Source organism: Dermacentor albipictus, chromosome 1, assembly GCF_038994185.2.
Source record: "Dermacentor albipictus isolate Rhodes 1998 colony chromosome 1, USDA_Dalb.pri_finalv2, whole genome shotgun sequence".
NCBI lineage: Eukaryota > Metazoa > Arthropoda > Arachnida > Ixodida > Ixodidae > Dermacentor > Dermacentor albipictus.
The window spans coordinates 201,810,710-201,828,770 of record NC_091821.1 but is presented as its reverse complement, the minus strand read 5'-3'; the positions used below and the strand labels follow the sequence as shown (position 1 = coordinate 201,828,770).

General features: G+C 44.9%; 1 protein-coding gene and 1 non-coding gene across 2 annotated transcripts; one reads left to right on the top strand and one right to left on the bottom strand.

The window, feature by feature from the left end:
• Positions 1-4,003: 4,003 nt before the first annotated feature.
• LOC139055080 (U6 spliceosomal RNA) lies at positions 4,004-4,108 on the top strand. Its single transcript, XR_011511642.1, has one exon. It is a non-coding gene; the product is annotated as a U6 spliceosomal RNA (small nuclear RNA).
• An 832-nt stretch (positions 4,109-4,940) lies between these two features.
• On the bottom strand, positions 4,941-17,683 carry LOC139056254 (uncharacterized). Its single transcript, XM_070534333.1, has 7 exons — positions 17,401-17,683; positions 16,107-16,221; positions 9,436-9,578; positions 8,402-8,531; positions 8,100-8,248; positions 6,730-6,865; positions 4,941-5,212 (listed from the first exon to the last, which is right to left on the bottom strand). Exons 1-7 carry the CDS (start codon positions 17,486-17,488, stop codon positions 5,071-5,073), a joined length of 903 nt encoding a protein of 300 aa, XP_070390434.1. The 5' UTR covers positions 17,489-17,683; the 3' UTR covers positions 4,941-5,070.
• Positions 17,684-18,061: the final 378 nt, after the last annotated feature.

The following is an 18,061-nucleotide window of genomic DNA, read 5'->3' as shown; positions in this document are numbered from 1 at the left end:
TGGAGCCCGCCATTGATATCGGTCGAAGAGAGAAGTCACGACATGGTTTTAGATCACGTTTTCAATGAAGTATATGCCCATCATGAAAACCGCCACGGCAGCAGTAAACGCCGTAGTATCAGATTTTAATTTGTGTGCGCGTTCCGCAAGCACTGGGACTTGTGATGGGGATACGTTGCTTTGTGTTTTGCTTGCATTATGTTACGCAGCATAGCTGCCGATATTGATTTTGTGTGCGCCCTCATTCAAAGTTAGGCGCGACCGGTTTTCTGTATCGAGCATTTCTGCGCAGAGGCACCCTCGGCGTACGGCCGGCTCTCGGGTTTTTTCAGGCTAGCGGCTAGTTTCGTTGAACTGCGAAAAAGTGGCGGTCCTTCTGAATGAACCCAATTTCCGTTAAGGCTCCGCCGTATCAGGAGGCGCCGAAAATCATGACCGCTGCGTAATTAGGTACGTCCTGTTTCGCCCCCCCCCGCCCCCCGTCTCCCCACCTTGTCGCCCTTTCTATTCTTCCTAACAGCCGTGCTTAACGGGTGGTGAATGGTTTGCGCGTCCACTATGTTTTTCGTCTAAAGCTCACCGGTATACTGCTGTTTTCTTGAAATATCACTGCAGCTTTCGCCAAGGCAAAAAGAAAAAGAAAAAAAAGGACACGGGGGGGGGGGAGGGTAATGCACGTTATGGTGTTTCAAGAGCAATACATTTTTTTTCTAATATTTTAATTGTTCGCCTATATTCCTCAGAATGTCCTGCGAAGCGTCTTTTTAATATTTGCATGCTTCGGTGCCTCTTATACAGCCTTGTGGTGGAGGTTAAGGGCTGTTACTGCCTTTACAGAAATAGTTCTGGCTATTTATGGTCTCGTCGTTGGGCTTAGTAACGTGTGAGAAACACCGATGTACATAACGTTGAAACGAGTAAACACAAATTTGCGCTGTTTCATTAAAAACTTGCATCTCAGTAGATTTACCAGGTGTCGACTATAGTAAGGGTCAAAATATACAAATATAATTTAATATGATAGGAACTTCGCGATTAGGCCACGATTGTTGTCACCTATTGTGCCTGTTGTGACAGGCCATCGATAAGTGCACGTACTCTTGCATTTGTGAAGGACGCGCGCATGCGGACCGTCCCTGCTCACTGCTTTCCGCGGGATAACGAACATAGATTTCATAAAGATCAGCAGACTTCATGGATTCCTCAGGCGCTAAACTTACTGCGACAGCAACAGGCTCTCAGAACTGACGCCGTCATCTTCTATAGAATATCTACTTTGTGATGCGCACAAAGTCTATTCAGCCGATACAGTATTGCCTGTTGTGGCCTCCGAAATACGTGCGCAGACAGTGCCACTCTCATAATCTGTGGGGGGCTACACCTTGCACAAATTACCCAGCGTAAATGTTGCTCAATAGCGCAGTGAATGGAGCGTCCCTTTCCGAAGTGCCGCATGAAGAGTTCGAAACGCAGCGACGCTGGTGGACAAAGTTTTGATCCGAGCGTGCAAGTGCTTATTTCGCTATCCTCAGTGCGCGTGTGGCCGACGCTCGGCGTTCGTATCTAACACCTAATGTGTGGACACGATAAAACTAGCGAGTATAAGGAACTATTCTATTAGCATATTTATGTACTTTGGAGATCCCTTAAGGCATACATATATACCGAGTATTTCACGAAGTGCGTTTGAAATGCCTTGAAATTAAACACGATTATTATCTTTACTACTGAGGCACACATTTGAAAATTATTCGATGTAGTGATTGGACAGGTAATTCTGCAAAGCAGATTATTTAGGTTTTTAAACAAAAGAGCCATGCGAGTAGTCCCAATCGAAGGCTTGAAGCGCGCCATCTAAGGAGCTCAACCGTTTCCAGAAATGAAAAAAGCTGATGCTGCAAATTTTTACAGCGTAGTTAATTCCTGCCGACTCTACACAGAGACGCGAAACTGAACAGCCGAAGAGCTGAACTGTCACACCCTTAGTAGATGCTGATCCATGAGTGACGTAACTCTTTGCGCCTCACCGTCGGACCAGCATGAAGCTAGCGCGATTGGGGCTTGATAAGGATGCTCGCTTCACGCTTGGCCGATGGTGAAGCGCAAACAGTCATGTCATTCATGGATTAGCATGGTTTGGATGCGGCTGCCACGTATTTAACAACCATAAGGACACTCCATACGGATTTTTCCCATCGGCGTAGCCATCGTCGGGATGTTTCTTATAAAGTACAAAGGCGATAACACGGACGCTGTGCGCCGTATGCTGTATGTGCTAGTGAAAGCGCGCGAGGGGATCCGATGATCGTTGCTCAATCTGGTGCGCGCAAGGGAGGGAAGGGGGGAAGAAATGCACCGTATTCCGTCACTCGAAAGGCCATGGGGGGACAGGAGGGAAGAAGCGGGGGGGGGGGCGGCGTTGTTCTCCGGCAGCAAGTGCGCATTTCGCGACCGCGCGCAAGGGGAACCAGTGATCGCGGCTCAATCTCGCACACTCAAGGGAGGAAAGCAGGGAGGCAACGCGGGACTCGGGCGGGAGGGGGGCGGCGTTCTACTCCGGCAGTGACAGCGTACTTTGCGCGGTCGCGCGCGGCCTCGCGCGCCCTATCTTGAAAGCGATCTGCAGATGGCTCATACCTTTGTGCGTGCGGTGTTCTCGCCGGTAAGCTTGCATTAAAGCGATGGACAGCACGAAGGTAGCTTCGCTCGCTACTGCTGCCGCGTTTTCTTACGCCAGTGTTTTTACAGCGACTGTCCGCGGAGTGTGATGTGTTCATATTTGCCTGTGTGCGCTGACACCATGCATGTTAATTTAGTAAGTAAGCGAATTTTTCCAGGTTTATACGGCTGATAAACCTACTATTCTTATTTCATATAGATGCCTACTTATTCGCTATCACAATCGATGCTTCGCCTTTCGGGCGAAGCTGCGACTTCTTTTACAGACAGCCTCTGAGCAATAACCGAGTTGCGAACATTCGTCAGAGTTGGCTTTTCTGCACTAAAGGTGTTTGTGCGGAGAAGCCCGCATGAGTGATTTCATTTATTTGCAGGTGTAGCCAACCTATTGAAAGTCTTCGCGCGCGTGTACTCTAGATGCACTCATAATATTTCAGAATATCCTTAAAAATAATTAAGTTTCAGAAGGACGGACTGATGGGATAGTTGGTATGACATTATGTTCAGTGTCGCACAAAAGATACACACTTGGCGGCATAGAAGCGCCGTGCCCCCCTCCTGTTTCCTTGTTTGTTCAGTTTCCGCTGCACTGTACATAATTACTTTTAATGACCGGCTTGAACCTGCGTCGTTTTTATTATGACACCGTCCTTCAATTTATCGCACTCCCAAGATGTTCACGGGCTGTAATAACAAATCTTTCTTAAATAAGTGCGTTTCCTCATTGGTCAGCTTTTTGGCATGCGCAGCTACAATGATAGCGAGAAGCCTGATAATGAGACGGTTAATGAGATGCGACGTGATAATGAGATGAGCAACAGTGGACAGCACTTACAAGAGAGGAGTATGCGATTAGTATTCTCAGGATACTTTACGTACTTTCCGGTATCTATCTATGTTTGTGACCGTTTTTCCGCCAGCTAGGGTCGCTGGGTAGTCCATGGTCTTATGTGTACAGCATCGGTGCGGCTGTGCTAAGGGAACCGTGTTCAAAACCAACCGTTGCGCAAACTTGGATCACTGTGCACGTGACATTGGGTTTGCGCCGCTTTTCAGCGATCCTCTTACACACAAGCTTGCGTCACTGGGCATTTGCCACTGGATGTGTGCCGTTGTTGAATGAACCTCTTTGACACAAATCCGGGTCACAGGGTATGCTCCACTGGGAATGTGCCACTGTTCAATGACAAGTCCTTTGAAAGTTATTCACCTATGGGCGCAAGCAAGCCCGTGAACATGTTTCAGCAGTGGCAATACGGTGTATCGCTGCATTGCTTCAATTCTTATCGTATTAACGTCGAGAGAGAGAAAGAGAATAAACTTTGTACTTCCAAAGTACATATTCAAAGGTTGGAACGATACAGAGAAGATTAGCATGGCACCTGCGTTAACGTCGACATTGATCGTGAGATGGGTTCCGCCGGAATTAGTGAGTACGTGGTGGAGGCCCAAACGACTGCAAACGGGGAAATGCGCTTACTTTAAGAGTCATTTCGTTATACCAAGTGTTCTCTTTGTGGAGAGCAGATTACTTTAAACAAAACCTGCATATATAGGCCCCTGATGTTTTTGCAAATAGGCTGCGTAACTAGGCAAACCTTCACCACAAGAAAACTTTTAAGGACAATTTTGTTAATTATCTAAAATTGGCAATTTCACTTTCTAATCGCTGATTTTAGGACACGTGTTGTAATTGTGAAGTCGAAGACGAGGAATAGTGAAATCAGGCCTGCTTAGCAGAAACACTAAGTCTAGCACCCCTAGGTGGTCTGCTAGTGAGCGAGGGCCCGCCTACTTGCCATGGACTCGTGACTTCCCTACGCGGACGCAGTCACCGACACCGAGCTCAGGCTCCCCGACGTTGGTCCGTTTAGCTCCTATAATGTTAAACGATTACGTGCTAGGTGCGTGGGTGGGCAGCTCGCGAGTGATGGAAGGCACGAGCTGACACTAAATATGTTCTTCAGTATGCATCTTAGTATCGTTTCTTTGTGTGCTGTCAAGTGCAACGCATGCTGACTCTAGAGTAGCAGAATTGGTAAGAGGATCCAATACGCAGGGAGGTTGTGTGCTGCGCAAGCACCGCATTCTGAACGCTGCTCTTGTTTCCAGCACGCACACGCGGTTTAACGACGTCATCACTCGGGAGTAGTGGCTGCGGGGAAAAAGGAAAACTCGGAAATACGCGCTGCTGTTGCCTGCCGAATGTAAGTTGTACAAGCGACGGCAGTTGTTCCCGATAACAAGTACATGAGGCAACAAACGTTTGCGCGATGTTTATTGTATGCTACATGGCACGAGGAGGAGGTTTACCGAGTTGATGGAGGTATCGGCGAGTGAGCAAGTGCGTGGGGCAAGCGAGCTGGCGCAGCTTGCGACGATCAGTTTCTGTCAGAACCTGCGGCACTTGACGTTGTACCGAGCGTACGATTCCGCCGTCGTGTCATTTGCAACCCGCATTGATGAAATGTCACGTGAGCAGCTGGTTTCTTTGAGAGCGTTGTCGATGCATTCTTTCATGAGGTCAAGTTCCCTAGAAATAGTAATAATGTTTTGTTTACTGAGCACCTCACTACACTCTCGATGATACAACTCTGTACATTTCTGTAGTTATTCTTTCCAGGCTATGATATACGACGCAGTAGAAGAGGTCGGGTCGCAGCTGGAGTTCTGGCTGCATTTACACAGATGGCTGAAAGCATTGTGGTCTAGTTTTGATATTTTTAGTGAGTGTTTGTAATGTTAACAACCTCATAAAACAGCCTTTTCATGCGCCTCTTGCACTATTTGCACTGAGTGCGTACAATTCAAAGGTAAATGTACATTGAATAAAATTACGCGTTTATGGTTTAATTCTTTTCAGCAATGATATAAGACTGGCCCCGAGACAATAGCCGGGTCAGATTTCTGATTATCATGGCCTGAAATCTAGTAACCTGCTGATAGGCCGAAAATACATTAAAATAGACATGTATAAAACCCATTGTCTCTTCCCTATGTTATAATGCTTCTATACGCATGGCTGAGTCTCTCCTTCCCGGTTGTTTGAAATTGCATCTTACGTTGTTGAAAGGTAACATTTGACGCTTTCTTTCTAGTGTCTTCTTTATAGGTAAACTTCAGAAACAGCACAAAAAGTAATAACGCCATCTGAATAGGATAACAGTATTCCTAATGCTTAAGAAAAGATGCTGCGCGAAAAACAGACTCATTGTCTGTCTTTGGCACACCGCCTTTTCTTAAGCATTGTGAACCAACTCTCCCAGTAACAAGTTTTATTGAACTATGATTCCTAATGTTACGGAAGTACAGTACGATGGTGTAGTACCTTTGCATGTCCTATGTGACGATTTAAGGAACGAGAAAGGATTGGCATAACTAAAGATAAAGAGGGTTGTTCAATGCTCTGAAACCTTTATTTCTGAAAGTTATTCATCCGTATTTTTATCCCTGTCTATATGCTACCCGGTAAGTAAATTGCAAGTGTCCCACAGTTTCCACCAAGCCTAGATAACTTGAGTGAAGCCATCTTTTCCTCCGTTTTTTAAGAATACCCTCGAATGGATTGTTCAGAGAGTGGCTCATCAAAAGTTGTTTTGATTTGGTTCAGCAGTTTTAATTGATCTTATGTATTTGTTAGAGCCGCAGTTTATGCTGCAACCTATGGGGCCTGTGCCTAATAATATGAGAAAAATACGACGACCACTTTCGCATTCCTGAAGATGAAGGGAAATGGATGCTGTGTGCGATTTTTTGTACGCCAGGCAGACGCTAGTGAGATGCAGTAGAGATAAGCGAGTACCTCTCATGGGAGACGTGCCGTGAGAGACACGGCGAGATGAGGAATAGGGTTTGTGAACGTGTAGGATCAGCTGGTAGGCTCTTCCAGCTGATCAAACATGGGGAAAAGAGAGCTATGGGAAATAAAAATAAAATGAGTAGAATATTCGACACCGAGAAACGACCCCAAAGTTATAGTTTGTCTCAGGATAGGCGCTGACAAAGGGGTGGCTGGTCGATTTACATTCACAGTAACCGAGCTGAACTCACTCGCAAATGTCCGTCTCGCTGTGCACATCCCGTGCGCGGATAGTGCGGTAGGCGCTTTGCTGACAAGTGAGCACTTTCTCTCTCAGGTCCTCGGGGAGACACGCAGTTTCTTCAACTTGGCGAGCTTCCATCATGTCTGCAAGAAAGGCCAGACCTTCGCCTTCAAGTTTTACCAGGCTTCACAATTCAAGAACGTCACGTGCACTGCTTCACAACATATAATCCGCGCGAAAACTCCACTACATGACAAGAAACGCAGAAGCGGGTACAGAGACGAACGAAGGCGTTGCCTCTCGGCGCAGCGACGAAACGTTACGTGTAGGAAGGCCGTCCGCTGACGCAGGCAGTACGAACTATTGCACGCATTATCAGGCCCATCTTGGCGAGCTGGCCTTTTGCGTTGACAAAGTAGCATAACTACGCAACTAAACGCAACTTCACCATTGGCAACGACTGCTTGGACAGAGTCCTTACAAATTTCACCACAGCGTCGGCTACCCTCCACTTTCTCTTGTCGTCGCTATGGTGACAAGCGGCACCAGTTCTTGTGAACTTGTCGCGAAGTTTCGCCCAAATACCGTTCGTCACTGGTCATCAGATAATAAAGCAAAAGGGTCTTGCGCCACTAGTCGAATCGGCTGTCGATATCCTCAACTCTCACTTTCGAGATTAGCACTGTCAGTATTATTTGTTCTCAACAGGTTGGTGCTCACCGTCATAGCGAAGATTAGCGAAAGCGGTCTGCCAAGGATAAGTTGCAGTAAAAGTTTTATTTGGGCGAGTCGGTTCATGGCTATTCAAAAGGCGCAGCGCGACTGGGACGGAGACAAAGAAAACACAAACCACAACACAGCGCTTGTGTTGCGCTTGTATTGTAGTTTGTGTTTCTTTGTCTCCGTCGCAGTCGCGCTGCGCCTTTTGAATACCATGGATAAACCGCTCTCACAATCGAAAACATTTGTGCCAATCGAAAGCTATAGTTTGAGCATTATATACTCTGCTGTCCTTCGCAACCCTCTTATATCTGTTATAAACAAAGGCATTTTACGTATCGACAGGTTCCTTTCGGCACCAATTATTAAATATGGGATAATGTTAGCTAAATGGGCGCTTCTTAGCACTTAACGAAATAAGGAGTCAACTTCGCGTGCACTCAACTAGAAACCCGGAAGTGTGCCGAGCGAAACTATTTCCCCCGCTCCTGTCTGAGGTATACACAACCGGAGCAATAAAGCGGCTTCCCTAGGCATCGAAAGACGCCGCTCGATTCCTGATCTGTGCTCAGGATTATGAGCGATGAGTACTGGGGAGGGGGGGATTGTTTAATATGATCGTGACACGCTTGTGTAATGAAATTTAAAAGGACTCACGTTTCATGGCTATTGTCTTGCAAGATGTTTGATACTCTCCCACCACAGCTCTTGAGAAGTGAAGTAATCTTGAAATGAGGTTTTTGTTGCCAGAGCACGCGTCGTTCTTTATCAGAGGTGTTACGCAGTGCTTGTAGTCCGTCAGCGAGCTGCTCTTGAAATGAAGGTCACAAGAGATGAGCACAGAGAGGTTATTCGGGGTGCTTTGCACGCACCGCATAGTTGTTTGGCGTTATCGTTTCTGCTCTTCGTTCTCGTGCGACACACGAATACCATCGAAGAAACACAGCTTTTCACGATACCTGCAGAGCTTTTCTTTGTCCTCATCAAGCTCGAAGTTTAGATTGACGATCGACCTGTCGAAAGTTGTGCCGCAAGCAAGATGGCGATTCAGGAGCGTTTTGCTGTCGCACATGACGTAGTCGTAGTTTTCTGGAAATCGAGATGGTATCAGCACCATACACGCAATTGGAATTTATTTGGCTTGCTCACAGAAATATTCTTGGAATTTAATTTTAAATAGAGGGTATAAAAAAGTGTATTCAATATTTTCCGGGGCACTCCTTTGCATTTGCCAAATGTTCTCGATTAAGATTCTAACTTCGAAAATCCCCGTAGCGCGTTCTTACTGACCGCATTAAAGACATTCTGCGGTGACGCATAGCAAACATATTCTCGACGTAAGATTATTTTTCGCAATTGCCCTTTCTTTCGAAGACGGCCTTAGGCATCAGAGCCCGAATTCATGAAACTCCTTTCGATGATCACACCCTCAAATATAGCGCGCGCTCCTGCGCCCGGCGCTCATTATAGCGATTGCAGCGATAACGAAATTATTGCCGCGCTGATTGGCAATCGCAGACCGCACTTTGGTAAGACAACTTTTATATATGCACATGGACCCCAGAGGTATAGCGCCATTTATAGTCATCTGAGGAGCAATCCCAAGCGCGCTTTTTAAACATTTTGCAGGTTTATATTGTTTGAACAAATTGCCGCTCTGCGCAATTACCTAAGAACGCTTTGAGCTCTGCGTCTTCCTGGCTCAAGATAAACGCGTGATGTGTTGTATGAACAATGAATTCCGCTTGCAGCAAATTTTTCCTTACGTTCCTTTGAGGTCTTTTTAAGTGATTCCAGGCATCTTCTATGGATATTATTGCACGAAAGAGGCTCGAGCAAGCATGCATTGCAGGACAGTTAAAGTACACATAGCAAGCAGCAGGTGGAAACAACGACATAAAAAAAAAGACGCGTCTAATTTCTTCCCGTTATCACTTGTACTACACACAGGTTGTTAACGATGGCGGATCTAAGATAACCCAAAAGAGCTTACGCATTTGTAAATTGCAGTCCCAGTTGTAGGTCTCTACTTGGCGTTTGCGGCGTTCAACTTCACGACCAAAAACGTAGCGGTCTCTGCGACACTTTGTTGACGTTAGTGCCATGTCGATGCACGTTATGTACTTGCGAAGTTTTCTGCAAGCAAAAAGTTCCCTCTGTAACCAGCTGGTTGCAGATATTTCACAAGCGTTGACGTACCGTTTTGTAGGGAAGGCATACTCGAGGTTATTCAAGCACATTGACGACGAGGACAAGCGAGGCGACAGGGGCGAGCGCTCGTGTATGCTCACTCGCTTGTCTTCGTCGTCAATGCGCCTAAACAATATTACTTGTAAGTAGATAACTCAGCTTCAGCGACTTATTTGGCACCATAATTAGACGCACTCAGCGACGTGTATTACTGCTATGTGGTAAATAGAGGAGTAGTGCTCGCAAAATGGGCGCCACGTCTGACTGCGAATCAATTATTTGCGCCTGAACTGAAGCGTATCTGGAGCAACTTGAACAAACCTAACTCAAGAAAAAGCAACTCTAGCTCAGTCCGCTTGCATTAGCGTTAGGGTAGGCGAGCAGACACGTGTGACAGATCGTGTTACGTTTGCTTGTACTTTGACCGGTATGCTGCTGCGATTGAATTGACTTTTCGTCTTCCTTTCTTTGTGAATCCTCCTGTACTTTGCTGATCGTGGCTGCTGCTGGTGCTGCTATTGTCTTGCTGAATAGCTCCTACACATGACAGCACACATATAACGAATTGTCTCATAGGTAGCCATATTTTCTACCTCTACAGCTGTGCAGGTGACCGGCTCCTTTCTCTATGGAATTAGGCGATGAAGCGACAAACAGTACCTAAATATCATCACTGCAAGCAATACATGCTTTCAAGCCCATAATTCCTTTGTTATAGCAAAGCATTCTGTGCCTTCGACAGTGGGGTCTGGCGTGTATATTCGGTCGGATTCTCGCCTACCACAGCTGGCTGATCCCGGAAATGGTTTACTGAAACCGAGTCGATCTCCGAGACAGTGTAATCAGTCATCGCGTGGGTGACGTGCATGGGCCGGCGCGTTGGGGGTCACCGCGTCTTTCCGGGCAGATACGTCATCACAATTCTGCAAAACGTGGTGCAGAAGATGCAGCTTTCTCTTGCTCAATGCGTTTTACACAAATTTTTCTGAGCGTAAAAGAAGCGCGTGAACACACGCAAAATTGCCGCGCGACTGGCCGCTCGGGGCACTTTGTGTGTATTCGCGGGATTATTTCACTCTTGAAAAAACACATTTATGTAGCACGTATTGAGAAACAGAAACCTGTATCGGGACTTTTTCATCTTGCTCTACAATTTTCTCATTCACACTTTTCATTTAATTAAGATGTTTGAGAAGCTGATATATAACCATGTTAGACGGAAACTAAAAATGCATTTATTATTGACAGACTAATGAGAACGTTTACCGTAACAATATTTTTGTTCATGTTTTTCCCGCTTTCTCTCTCAGTCCTGCAAATAAACTACTGGTATTTTCTTCCCATACAATTCTTCTTGCTACCATGAGATATGCTAAACCTTGTTATTATTTGTAATCAATTCTGTATTTTGTTCTGATGTTAACGTTCATTTCTTGTTGCTTGTATACTACCTCATTATATGCTACTCTTACTGTGAGATGTTAACTATCATAACTGGGGCCCTATAACGTAAAACTATTCCAATATGTTTGTATTCCAATCTCCTGACGTCAACCTTCCGTAACCGCCGGCGCAAGCACCGGGCGTTCACCCGCAGGGTTGTCTGAACAGACCAATCAAACGATCTCCTCGTTTATAGGAGGCCACATTTGTTTGCTTGAAAAACGAATAACATCGCCTGCACTGAGCAGCTTGTCTTATCTAACTGGCTCACAAGAGGCGAGGAGCATGCTCAAGTGGAGAGGGATTCGATGGGGCCGAGCCATTGCACTGAATGTGGATAACCGAATGAAGATAGTGGTGCCGGCGTCTGCGATTGGTCCGCTTTCTCTTACTTCAAGTTGCGGTGGCTCGTCGACAATCGCGGCGGCATGCAACGGAAGCTTAAGAATGACGCTAAAACTGACCCTCAGCAAAGAAGGGTTGGCAGAACGAGGTCGTAAACGTGCCGAAAGTTCTCGAAAACCTTACACGGCCACAAAAAACAAAAAGTTTTATTACACGCAAATAAACTCATGCTCTCCAGCAGGGGCGAGTAGCCAGTGCCGGAGCGATCGGCGGAAGTCATCTTTTATTCCTTTCGGAACGGGGCAGCCTGCGGCTATTCAGAAAAACATTCAGTTTTGTTCGGCATATTAATGCATCTTTAATGCGTACACGTCACTTCGAGGCGGTGAGTTCTTGCTGTTTTATGACGTCGCGTGACAGGCAGTGAAGTGGGTGCAGCCCGAAAACTTTTGACCAATAGCCGGGGGGCTAATGGCGAAAAGGCGTCCAATCAGAAGTAACTATTTTCATTTTTTCGGTCAAATCATGCATAATCAGCGTGTACACGTAATATCAGATAGGGAGCTATCGCGGTTTTCGTGACGTCGCGTGAGAGACAGGTGAAGTGGGGGTGTCCAAAAATGTTTTTGACCAATCGCGGAAGGCTGATTGCAGAATTGGAATAGAAAAGTTTGGAATAGTTTTACGTTATAGTGCCTCTGTTCTTGTACAGGAGGTATCGACAGAGACTTTGACTATGGGATCTCCTTCTGCATACTAAATACCTGTAATGTGACCCAACTTCTAACAATAAATTCAGATCCTGATTCTGAAGACTAGTTAGGTAATTAGGCGGAATGCAAAAAAGTAATCTATCTCCAAACGATGGCAAACAACATTGGCTTGTTTATGTCAAGCTACGTTGTATTCGCATATTTTGAAAGTTAGGCTAAAACTACATGGGGCACCCTGTGTGTGTGTGTATATATATATATATATATATATATATATATATATATATATATATATATATATATATATATATATATATATATATATATATATATATATATATATATATATAAATGCTTCTACGATTTCGTGCTCAGTCCTGTCTTTAACTTGATCAAAACCGTTTGCTACCGTGAAAGCGTGCGCGCCGCAGCACCGCTTGCACTGTTCAGCTAAGAAGCCGCCTTTATTCTATGTTAAAACTGTGCTCCCCTAAGCCCTCTCCTTACAGACTCTACCTGTTTGCCCTTACCTGTTTACCCAGCTTAGTGGAATTTCACAGATGACATTAGCAACATATTATGTAAATCCGGTACCGTTTTGTGCCGTGTACTGTGGCAACTTTTCTTTGTCTTGGTACAGTCTTGATAATTTGTTCGGGGCTAGAAAAAAGAAAAAAAAGCTATCGGAATATCATGTTTTCACTACCTTTTAGATATTGTGGGAATGTTTATGAATGTACGGAATCAGTCGTACCAGCCTCTGCTGCTTTTCCGTCTTGTTTTTTTTTGTTGTGTGTCAGAGCGCTTTATCTTTTGATGTAGGGATTCAGATAAGGCAGAAATGAGAGATGACTGGTATCCAGGATCTTTTAACCGTGCCGCCTTATCATTGAAGTTTTACCTCGTCTTATGGTCACATCCATTAGTTAAAGCTGAATGAAAGCAGTTCACTACAATTTCCCGCTTGACAAGCTTGTAATGAGCGCTGTCAAAAGGCAATGACACTTTTAGACCTTCAGAATCAGAATCAGAATCGGTTTCGTTGTGGTGATTAGAAAGATTACAAGATGCTAAAATGTAGAAGGAGGTCCCGAAGTCAGAGACTTCTATGGGACCTCCTTTTGAATTTAAACATAATAAAGCACGGATTACAGTAGTTGCAAAAATTGAACAAGAAACAATTCGAGGTTTATAGCATAAATAGTATTATTCAATATATATATGCAAAGGCGCCGACTACGGGGGGGGGAGGGAGGTGCTCGGGGGCCTGACCCCCCTCCCGACGATGCCGAAGGCTACCCCTGCCCCCCCCCCCCCTCACACACACCCAAAATGCCACTACTAGAGTTTTGTCACCTACATCATTTGAGGTTTCTTTTGACCCACTTCCACCTTTTCCCTACAATGTTATTGGGCTTAATAGCTTACTGCATCATTATTAGCGCGGACGCGCACGACTTTCAACTCATAATTTGGCTTTATTTCTTCATATACTGACAGTAGGATGACAAGCGCATTAGAAGCATCAGCGGCGGCTGCTTCATTCGTGTTTTTTCACTTAACATTGTTTTAGATATCCACTGTAAACACCCTGCCCATACACAATATATTTAAATATATACACAGGACAATGTTTATTCTATTTTTTGAAAGAGGAGGAGGCAGCCAATTAACAATGATGTTTAAAGGTATGGATAGCCTATACCTAGAGAATGAATGTGCTGCTGTATGTTCACCTATAGCTTCAAATTGCTTTGCCTGTTTTTTTCACCCTGAAAAAAAAAAAAACCCTGCAGAATTCAGTAACCCCTTCGGCAGTCTGTCTTTTATCAACGGCGTGTTTCAGTATAATGCTTCTCTCTCCAGTAAGCAATGCTAACGACTCAAGAAGAAGAAAGAGAAACTCTTCATTAGTTAAACATTTATTAGGGATAGAAATATCGTCGCTTGCATGCAGAGGTCATAAATATATACAGGGTATCCCAATTAACTATGAGGCATCAAAATTTCAAAAAAGAGCAATTGCGTTACTCGAAGAAAACCTAGTGCATATTGTTTCCAACACAGTGCAGTAGCCGCCAGTAATTTTTTCATTACTCAGAGTTATTTAGTATAACTGTGATTAATTATCTAGATAAAGGCGTACTGTCCTAATTATCACAATGTGAATGAGGCATTTGTAGGCACAGCCAAGGGACATCCAACTGCGGTATATTCAGCGACGTAGTAATTTAGTACAAATTGTTTTCCGACTGAAAGGTAAACCCCACGAAAAATGAAAAATACTACGTGGCTGCGCTCCCACCCGCATCATAAAGACAGGCCCTCGAACAGGCTTTCTCTGGGTTAGTCAGAACGAAATAAAGGAAATAAAGAAAAACATCGTGATCGAGTCTTATCTGCCGCACACCGGCCGGAGGATAACGTCGCATTTGGTGTTAGTTGGAAACAAGCTGCGATAGCTGTTGTCTTAGCATAGACAAAGTACAGGGATGGTTTTTCCTAAAGCTAGGATGTTATCCGCTATCCATGGATTCTGAGGCAACGGAAATTTATTTTTGCATTTAACTTCATGGGAATGACGATCAAAACAGTATTTAAGCATACAGAGAAAGAGTGAAAATGTCCTTTGTGGGACTTTTGCCATTCAGATGGGGCACCTGTCATGATTACACGGCTTCAAGAAATGATTGTTTGTCCACCATAAATTTCGCACACATGATTTTTTCCGGAACCATGAGTAAAGTGAAAATTCAAGAATATAGGATAGTGATCAGTTATGTCGGTCATTAGAACTTATGCATCTGAAGGATATGTCGAATTCGACAGTGCATGGTCAATTAATGCACTAATGGGGTGATTAGCACATCATGTCGGTATCTTAATTTAACATAAATAACCAAAGAGCTTTGTCAAAACAATCAGAATGATGTAAAGTGCTAGAACACGAGCTGTCAGCGAAGTTAATGATGATGTCACCTATAATTATTACATTTTGATTTTCATTTGCTAGCATTCCCATAACATTATGGAGAGCAACACAGAAATCTATTGCTTATGAAGGAGGTGAACGATATATGTAACCAGTTGTTAGGATTTTGTTGTCTATGTTAAGAAATTCTTTTTTTAGTTCAGTCCAAACATATTCGCTATTAATTACTCAATTGCTTTGATTATTACAATTAAGTCATGCACCTTGGGCCATACTTCTAGCATATATGATTATATTTTAATGGCAACCATATGTCAAGAAACTGAAACTTGTCGCTTTCCGGCGTTTCTAACGTCAGCCTATCTGCGGCGCTGTTAGTGCTTGAAACTAAGCTCCAGACACCTCCCTTGAGCACTGACCACCTTCGACAATTGCAACATATGGCCTAAAAACATTAATTTATTCTTGCCTCCAAGGTATACATATGTACATGACAGTGGAGACGGCCGATAAGGCATGCATATATAAAAAGGAAAATAGGCGATATGTAAAATAAGGTAGTAACATGAGGATAAACAACTAGTATGAATAAGAGCACCTTGGCTAATTATTTAGTTATTCACTGGTTATCACATATGTAGGCTTGTGGGCTACCGCTATTTATTGTATCTGCAAGAAAGACGTTATTCGTTCTATACTGCACTGTTTTCAAAATGTTTTCGTTCTTCCTACTTCAAGCATGTGGTATTATGGGACGCTATGGTACCTGCTAACACATCATGTACTCGCCATGGTGTTCATCAATGGTGTAAAAGTATACCAATGCAAATGCTCGCCGTGACATTATTCGCGTTTTGCTTATGGTCGACTGCGCACAGTATAGGGCTAGCACAAAAGATTTAACCGATTCACTCTTCCCAAGCACTCCGTTACGGCGTCCCTCATGGCTTGCATGTTGATTTGGGACGTGAAGCCCTACGATTTGATTTTATTTCAATCCGCATGCCAAGTACAGGCCGGCTTCCTTAATCGAAAACTCACCGACATGATTCCGATTGGTCCCTTTTCATCCTGAGTCGGGCCACGTCGTCGAGTGAGCCTTCGCATTCCAGCCGCAGCCGAAGAAGCCGGTTCTCGAGACAGCCTGTTGCGGGCGCTGCGTGATAAAAACTGCCCAGCTGTATGACTAACACACACACAGACACACACGCACACGTGCACGCACGCATACACACAAGAGAGAGCGAGATAGAAAAGAACCACCATCTATGGTAAATCGGAGGATAAGGTTGAGGAGTGCTCGGTTCCCGAAGGAGAGTTCCATCCTCAACGTCGGCCCTCCCGGTTGTAATTTCACAGTCAACACTAAACCGGGGCGTCCGAAGAGTGTCAAGTCACAGCTGTCTGACGCCTCGCTATAGCTAACACCGGAAGGCACGCAGTTTTGATACGCCGCTTATCGTGCGGACGCTTCGAAACACGTGTTGTCATTTCAGCGACAAAAGCGTGTCCAAGTATTGAGGACTAAAACCAAAGGGGTCAAATGCAGTGATCGGAAAGCAAGTGGCACAGGCTCCCGCTCACTTTGCAAAGAAGGCGGATCGCGACGTTCTCGTTGCCGGTCCACTACTCACTGATCGTCGTACACATGCGCGATTCGCGCTGTCTTTATTTGTTGAGCTGCAGCACAAGGGACACACAACAATGAACCGAGCACGTCAGGGCGCATTTGGCCGGTCCTTCCATAAGCGCTCGATGCGTTATGAGCGAAAAATCCGGGAGTGGATGCTGTCTCATGCAAGCAAACGTGACCATGCAAATAAGCGCTTTCTTCCTCGTTTTTCATTCCATTCGGGCTTTATTGTAATTGAGCTGAATTCAATTCTAGGCTTTTACGTGCCCAAAAGCACGATTTGATTATGAGGCACGCCGTAGTGGGGGACTCTGGATTAATTTCGGCCACCAGGAGATCTTTAACGTGCCCCTAATGCACGGGACACGGGCGTTTCCGCATTTCGCCCTCATGAAAACGCAGCCACGCGGGCGTAATTTGATCCCGCGAATTCTTGTTTAGCAGCGCAACATCATAGCCGCTCAGCTACCACGGCGGGATGCTTTATTGTAGCCTGACAGTACATTATATGGAGGCGTGTCACTTGAATAGACCACATTTGCTTCACCGTGACCTCACTGACGATTATTACGGCACAGATGGTAAAGTACTCGTCTATCGGTCTATTGAATTTTCTGGCATAGTACACACTTCTGCATAACTTATCCTTGAGGTGGCGGTGATGACGAAGCAACATTCAGAATGATGTCCAGAAACACTCACAGGCGAAGGGTCGTCTTCGGATCTGATCGCTTTCCGCGTTGATTGAGCAAACCACCAGCAGCAGGTAAGCAGGTAATCCAACCCGCATCTCTACCTTTAGCGCTAATCAATGGAGGCTAAATGTGGCGAAATTTTATCTCGCTAGCGTTTGTGCTTTAGCACATGCACAAGCTCGGCCACATTTGTGTGGTATGCCGTTACCTCTAGCGTGGTGAAAGTTGGCCGAAAATTCTAAGGCTTGCGTTGCGCTAGATTTTATGACGATGTTCATGCTGATGCGCCTTCAATTTTTCTCACAATGTTGATATCAACGGCGCTGCCTTCTCAGCTCTTCCCCGATTTTCAACGCAGCAATGTTAATGTGTCAGAAATATGGTTACTAGCGTGAACTATTTGAGCACGACAAATAAAATTATTGTAGACGTGGTATAAAAGTGGTTGCAGAAGTATGTATAAAAAACAGGGTTCATCGAATAGAAAAAAAGGGTAATTCTTTTTAGTCGTTCTACGCAACATGTTATTGTTGTAGCAGAGTGGTCAAAGGGTTACTTGCACGTTTATCTTCGGTTCAGTGCACCGAAGTAGGCACTTGCGCTACGTATGATTTGCTGAGCCAAAGCATGCGTTCCTTCTCATGAGTCTCTTCCTTTGGGGATTGTGA

Bases quoted from the DNA above. Each gene is read 5' to 3' on its own strand.
- LOC139056254 (XM_070534333.1), bottom strand. From the start codon at position 17,488: ATGCGGGTTGGATTACCTGCTTACCTGCTGCTGGTGGTTTGCTCAATC. The intron at 16,222-17,400 runs GTGAGTGTTTCT...TTTATCACGCAG, and splicing joins CCGAAGACGACCCTTCGCCT to CGCCCGCAACAGGCTGTCTC. The intron at 6,866-8,099 runs GTGAGTCCTTTT...CCTTTCTTGCAG, and splicing joins CAAGACAATAGCCATGAAAC to ACATGATGGAAGCTCGCCAA.